General features: G+C 43.4%; 1 protein-coding gene across 9 annotated transcripts in view; it reads right to left on the bottom strand.

Annotated features, from left to right (window-relative positions):
* Positions 1-919: 919 nt before the first annotated feature.
* The window catches only part of add3a (adducin 3 (gamma) a), a 94,108-nt gene continuing 87,426 nt past the window's right edge, over positions 920-7,601 (bottom strand). For 6 of the 9 annotated variants that reach the window (XM_070988029.1, XM_070988057.1, XM_070988049.1 and 3 more), the window contains 2 exons: positions 5,992-6,084; positions 920-3,961 (listed from right to left, as the gene is read on the bottom strand). In XM_070988029.1, the coding sequence (XP_070844130.1) occupies positions 3,711-3,961; positions 5,992-6,084 (344 nt within the window). In that variant the 3' untranslated portion in view covers positions 920-3,710. The remainder of the gene's footprint in view (positions 3,962-5,991; positions 6,085-7,601) is intronic. The other 3 variants (XM_070988074.1, XM_070988068.1, XM_070988061.1) reach the window with 1 other exon arrangement.

Below are 7,601 nucleotides of genomic sequence, written 5' to 3'. Positions count from 1 at the left end.
ATCATGCGTCTAAAAATGTCATATACACATATAACTATCTATGTATGCAACCCCTCATCACAGGATGCAAGTCTATGAGCAGTGAGCTGCATGCTTCTGTTTTATTTGGATATCTTTCACAGGGGTAAAGCAGCAGTTCATTCAAGTTCAAGAAATAAAGAACTAACACTTATTTCCGACACCAATAATCACCAGCACCCATCGTGGAGTTCCTGGCTGCCAGGTAGGGAACCACTGCTTTATAGGATACATGAGTTTACAGGTAAACACACTGACATTCAGTATTTAGGGCACATCAGAAACAAAATATGTCTCCTATTGAGGGGTACATTTGTGTAAGAAGTACCTCCTGAATGAATATACAGCATTTTGGAGAAATAATCTCTTACGTACTGCTCTGTTTTCCAGAGGCAGACCGCCTCTACAGTCATGGCCATAGGGTCATGGAGAAATGCATATCTCAGTATGTCGAGGGAAGTGTCATTGTGCTCACTCTATACATGACAGCATGTCGGCTCAAGTGCTTCCACACTCCCTGCACCTCTGCTAGGATTGCCGTCACATTTTTACTTGCATTTAGTCAATCATTGCATTAACAGCTTGATTGAACTATTCATACATTCTTATCTTTTAACGTCATGGATGAAGATAAAAAAGGCACCAGTTACTGTATTTTTCTGCTCATTTAACACTGAAGTATTTCAGCATAGGTCCATCTTTTGAAGCCGTTCTACAGTACTATAAAATTAGGATGAAAAATGCAGCATTAAGCTTGTGAATCTGTGAATCTGTACACTTCATCACACACCTGCTCCGTTCATGGTAATGGCATAAAGTAAAATGAGTGTGTATGGATTATGTTGAACTTAAAAGCAGTTGATGTGATTTGTGATGCGTAAACATGAAAAATGAGCTTCCGTTTCTTAAAATAGTTTTATTTGTGAATTTACACTGATTAGCAATACATCTAAAAGCAACTCCATTAGATAACCATTTATATAGGATTTTCACAGGTCACAAAGTAGCTTGGCTCATTCTGGCATGCCAAAGCAAAACTCGTTCTTTTTTTAAAAACAGAAAAAAGTGGATAGAGAGGCATTAGTAAAGCAAGGTGCAAACAGTCGGAAACAGAAGAGGAGAAAATAAAAAGGATGCAATGCACATTCAGTTCATTTGGGAGCAGCTTATGCTCTTAAAATGGTTAATAAAAAAAAAGCCTAGAGCTCTCTGAAACCTAAAAGAAAAGAGAAAGCGTACTGCGATACAAATGGAGGATGAAAAAAAGGGAACTTTCCAGGAGGAGAGATGGTATGAAAAAAAGACAGTCTGAGTGATAAAAACATGGTGCGTTAGTGTCAGGTTGTCCTTACCCCCTGCCCCTCTCTACTACACACACATATGCACTTCCATTTCCAAACTCACACCTCCCTTCTCCAGCTTTCAGTTGTGTGACCTCGGCTCTTTGCCCAGAGCCAAAAGCTATCGTTTAACACAGCTAAAGATGTGTCTCTAAACCCTCCCTCCCTCCTGCCCTCCCTTCAAATCCAATACTTCACATTGCTAGCTGGGATATTGGTACATCTGGTTAAACTGCGGGGGGAGGATATGTGGCAACCCATCACACTTTGGCTTTGCAGAGTTCAACTGTGGGTCATCTGACAGCTACAACACGATGGTGTTTACTAGCGAAATTACATGAGGGGAGGCTTTAAAAGCTGAAATGATGACCGGGCTCGCAGAGCGATCAAATCAAATAAAATGTCCACGTGACCTCCTTATAATGTTCCAGTTCCAGGAGGAGATAAATGGCAAATTAAGCGAGGAAGCGTAGCTGCTGTTAATGTAGCTACTGGAGGGGGAAACTCCCCCCCAAAAACACAAAGTTGAGCTTTTGGGAGCCTGAGGGGTGTCGATGCAGTCACTGGGGTGATTTAACAGAGGTCTTGTTAGGGTCCTTGACGCCCGAGCAGGCAGACGAGAATCGCAACCCTTGTCTCATCATTAAAAACGATGGAGGAAAAAAAAATTACAATATGGCTTTAAAAACACGCACACACCAAACAAAAGATGTCACCACGCCACACTCCATGACCCACGGCTCTCATTTCGGCTGGCGACTGCAGATAGTTTGACGTCGTATATCGGCACTACACTTCCTGTTTTTTTTTTTCTTTTAATTTTTGTTGAGTTGAGAAGTAGAGATCATTTCTCACGCGTGACACCAATGAAAGACTACTCTCCCTTTTGTCATTCGACTCACTTTCTGGGTCCCGACCTTTCTCCGACACCATGCCTTGCTTGCTACTTGCACAACTTTTAACCAAATACTTCACAATCTCCTTCACTGGTGAAACCACCTGCAACCAAAATGTGTTATATACCACAAGGAAAGTGCAGCACAATAAAATAAAAAATATATAGTTAAAAATCTATAGCCAACATATCCAGTTTTCATATATCTGTGTTATATAGTAAATTTGTGTACTCTGAAGATTAGAATATAATTTGAGCAATCAGGCATCACTACAGAACATAGTCAGCCATAGAAATTCAGTTCTTGCAAAAAGAGAAAACATGCGTAACATCTGTAATCTCTGCAAAAGCTTAGAAATGAGTACAAAACAGAGTTGACTAATACCAAATTTGTGTTCAATAAAAAAAAGAGATCAATTTTCATGAGATGACAAACGAGACACAAACAGTGACGCTTTACTAAAATGAGATTGTTTCGTCTTTTCTTGCATTTAGTTTGGCAAAAAAACCCCAAAAACGCTGAGATGAAGAGGAGGAGATATGAAAACGCTACATAAATATTCTGAGTGAGTCAGCGGCTCTTTGAGATAATGTCAGCTTGGTTGTGACAGACCGCCGGCCTTCATCCTCACAATCTCGTCCAGTCTAGTGACCCTTTACTCAACTGCAGTTCAACGACAATCAGCTGAGGAGAAGGTTCGTATCAGAAGCCTGCACTTAAAGAAGCCTGAAGAGCGTGAGAGGCAGAGAGGAAACTCCCCTCACAGCAAACATATCAACACAAACCCTGTGGCTGCTTTTCTGAGACCAGTTTTCCAGTGTGACTGCAAATTTCATGCGGCCTCTCGGTTCCCTACGCAGAGTCAGGCGACCAGAATGTAAAAACAAACCCTTAAAAGACGGCGGGAATCTCGACGGAAAAGGTTTCGTTTCGACGTGTGCAGTTTTGCAACCCCCTTGCTGCAATCCAATCATTTACTAAAACTGGATTTTGAGAAGAAACACTCGAGGTGGTTTCAAGTTCTGCTTTCAGCCTGTGAAACAACACAGTAGGAGCCAGTTTTTCAGGATTGAAATGGCCTCAAATGACACTTTACAGCTTCTAAGGAGTCCTGTTAGAGCTCTGCACAGGTGATCGGGTGTGTAGACACCAGACACCCACCCGAGTCACCCTACCTCTGCTGCAACTGTAATCTGTGGACCCACATACCTATCGCAGACTTTTAACACCTGGCAGCTTTCTTTTGTGTTACAAACCAATTCAATTTTCATGTTATCCATTCTTCTGCCTTTTGCACGTAAAACCTTTTTGTTAAAAAATTAAAAACAAAAAAGCGCTTCAAAACAGAGACGAAATAAAAACACAGACATTAAACAGAAAAGGTGGCTGCCGCCGCTCTTTCTTCCTCGGCGCAGGCGGTCTCCCTGACCGCCTTCCTCCTGCTACCTCTCCGCTCTCAGGCCTCCGTCTTCTCTTTCTTTTTGTTCTTCTTCAGGAAGGACGGGGTGCGGAACTTCTTCTTCTTCTTGGTGTTGGGCGACTTGGAGGGCGAGCTCTCGGGGGACAGCGCCTCCTCGATCTTCTCGCCGGAGCGCACCGTGATCTCCATGCTCTCCACGCTGGTGGTCATCTGGCTGACGCGCTTCGACAGCTCCTCGTCCATGTCGCCGTGGTTGTCTTTGCCGTTCATCAGGCCAGTGTGGTTCTCTGAGGGAGGGGGACAGAGGTTAGCTGAGGACAGGTAAGAAGAGGACAGAGGACGGCCACGTCACTTATTTCTGCAAGACGCACTTTATCAAAGGACAACTCTCACAACAAATAAATAAACATATTGCTCGTTGTACTAATATAGGAAAAAGTTCTACCCAGTTGGGTCAAGCCCTTTGTTTTTCTGCAGAAGAAGAATGTCACAAGCTTCTCTAAAGTTCAGGTTTTTTTTTTCTTTTACAGGAATACTGTATTGGACTGCATCATATTTTACAGGTGTTCATGTTATTGTGTCCATCCCCTCTCCTCATGCAGTAAATGTGACACTTTGCTGTCCCTGCAGTACCAAACCCACTAATACCATCTGAACTCCCACTGAGAGGCATGTTGTCCCTCTGCTCTACATATTTCATAACATCCCGGCGTAAAACTCCACTGACCTCGTAGCCTACAGAATCTGTCCTCCTTTCACCTCGAATAAATGGGACTACACCCACTCCCTTAATGACTGTTCACGTAACAGGTCTGCTCGTGTCACGTCCCTTTTTGCGGCTTGCAGATGCAGGTTCGGGAAAGCAGGGCAGCGGCTTCATGTTACTACGCTAAAATACGGAGAGAGCGAGGTCTTCCCTGGTATTTTCATCACAGCGACATTAAAAAGCACCTCACACAACAGCTGACCTGGTTGGAGCACAACTGGCTGACCTCATAGTGGTGGTGTCAGAAAATATGGGTCCCCTGAGCCAATGTGCTGCCGTGGGTTAATTGTTACTCATTGTGTGGTTTGTGCTGGAGGGAGGCTGACAGGAAGTCAATCCTACAGTGTCATTATTTACAACTTGTACAGGGGCGTGTGATCTTTGTCTCTCTTGGATGGACGTCAACTGGCTTCAAATGGCACACACAAGGTTTTTAGACTGTAGATCCAGCAAGAGACGACAATTCATTATCCACAAGTCATGTGACATGACATCACAACATGCTCATGGTACCAAGCCGGCGGGTCTGAGATGTTGTACGCCACAGATTTCATTCTAATGTGAGCTTGTGTCGACAGTTAAAGTTAGTGGTGCGGACAAGGACGCTCAAGCAGTCAAGACTGAGAATTAGCTGTGTTCTTTAAAAGGCATGGTTTGATACCACCCACATATCTGAGCGTTAACTACAGAGCTAGAGCTAGGAGGGTGTTAGCGTAGCTTAGCATAAAAACAGAGTTTCCGAGTGTACAGAAAAAACTACTGTCCCTCACGTCACAGTTAGAAGAACAGACATTTTATACATTTCTTTTGTTAAACTATGACACATAACATTTGAATTCTTATGTTTTGCTGGTGCTAGTAGGCATATTTTTGCTTCCAGTCTTAATGCTAAGCTAAGCCATCTCCTGGCTCCAGCTCCATACTCAATGAGCAGACATCAGAATGGTACCAATCTTCACGTCTAAGCAATGGATAACTATTCCTTTAAAATTAAACCCAAAAGACGGTTAGCAAGAAGCAAATATGTACACTCACAAAGTGAATTTGGTCTTTCCTTGCATTATAAAGTTTTGGCTTGGACAACATCTGAGGTCTTTGTTGCACCTGAATACACCAACAAGAAGAGCTTTTTAAAAGCTGTTGGAGCAAGGTCAGAACATTGCTCCTGTGATGGATTAGCTATCATAAAGAAGTCTTTCCTTGATTCTCATATTGAACTGAAATGAAGGGAAATCTGTGGAAGGTAAGAAATGTACCAGAGTGCGTCCTGTGCTTTGAGAAGCAGTAATGTAAAATGAGTCCGTGAGTGCTTTAAAGGTTAGCTCCATCACCTCTGGTGGGTGAGGATGAGTTTTTAAACCAACAGCGGAGACCGCTTTCATTGATCTTGACGGGAAAGTTCTTACATGAAAAATCATTAGTGCAGCTACAGTTTAGACTGAGCTCTCATGCACACACACACAAACACACATCAGATCATATAGACACACAGCAAGGCAGTGAAGATCATTCAAAAAAGTGTCTCTCTCTCTCTCTCTGAGTGAGTGATACCTTCTTTAGCTGGAGTGCTTTGCGGGGACTGGGTGAGAGACAAAGACTGAGAGAGAGTGGAGCCGTCGTCGGAGGTTAGCTCGTGCTCTCCATCTGCAGGGAGGGTGGGGGTGAAGGATGGATGAGAGGATTGCAGGGTGGTGCAGAGGATTGAAGTAGTGGGATGACAGCAGGGGTGAGTGGGATGAGAGGGGGGCGGGATTTGGGATGAAGGGTCAGAAGGGTGGGGTGGGGGGGTGGGTGAGGAGGGTTCGAGAGATTAGTGGTGACACACACATGTTAGAATCAGGCCATGCACAGCTGCTTTTCCACAAAATTTCTTAAATCCTTGTCTGTTGATCATCCGGCTCTCGGAGCACCACGACTCCACTGTGATGTGTGTCTCCTGGTGGATGAGCACTGGAGCATTTTGCTGTGCCTCAAGATTTTTGTCTGAATGCACACATCGTTAACACGGTTAATTGAAAGAGTCATTAGTTTGATCACTTTCTGTAGAATTTTACAAATGTTTGCTGCATCGTGAAGCTGCTTGTATTGATACCGGAAAATGTTCTTTTTCTAATACTGTGGAATTGATATCAATCATATCAGCTGAATGTTATCTTCACCTGATGTACACCTCAGAACCGGCGACATTTTTAAAAATAAGACTTTTAATGCCTTTCATATGCTTAACGGAGAGTATTTAATTATTTATTTCATCATCAGGTTTTTTTTTTAATCTCTAAGAGCACCATATGGTTCCTGACTCTTAATGAATTAAAACCTTATCGAGCACTTGGCTTTTTGTCTTACATGACAAAAAAACAACTTTTGTACACACAGTAAATGTTACTGTCCTGCTGAGCGTTAGTAGCCTCATTAGTCTTAAACACTGATTAGTGTGAATGAGTGACATTCACTTGAACACATTAAGGAGTTACACGTTGGGTTGAGGCGTCGCCGTCATTCACAACTCGTTCATGCGCAGCATATAGAACGTGGTTGCATAACCGCCTGATCTGTGCTGTGAAAGTGCTCATTATGTTCTCTTATGTGCTCATCGAGTGTTACAAGTTGAGCTGAGATTTGAGGAATGAGCTCAGCTTGAAGTCAGCACATCTTAAATAAAACCTTTTGCGATCATCTGGTGGCGGCACTTCAATTGGATCATTTAGAAATTTAATGTTTAAAATAATCTCATTGCAAGATGAATACACAGAGTGGACGTGACTAATCACAGCCTAAACCTATAAGCGTGTGTGCGTGTGTGTGTGTGTGTGTGTGTGTGTGTGTGTGTGTGTGGCATATATCAGGCCATTACAGACGGTCTCCAGCTTGCATCCAGATTGGCCACCAGGGATTCATGGGGCTGTGGGGGCAACAGTGTCATAGCAACGGGCTCCGCTCATGTGGCGGGTGTGAAGACCTGCTGTCTGTTCGGTCTGCCATCTTAGTCACACCAGCCCCTCACTCACACACACACACTTGCGCCATGTTTCAAATGCACATACTAAGAGCATTTGGATGATCCTGTAAACATGCATGAACACATGTGGCTGCTGATGTACACACGTAGGTACAAAAATACACACTTTAATCTGGTCCAACGTGGCAGGGGCCTGTGCAGG

Source organism: Chaetodon trifascialis, chromosome 2 (assembly GCF_039877785.1).
Source record: "Chaetodon trifascialis isolate fChaTrf1 chromosome 2, fChaTrf1.hap1, whole genome shotgun sequence".
NCBI lineage: Eukaryota > Metazoa > Chordata > Actinopteri > Chaetodontiformes > Chaetodontidae > Chaetodon > Chaetodon trifascialis.
This window is presented reverse-complemented; position numbering and strand designations above follow the sequence as displayed.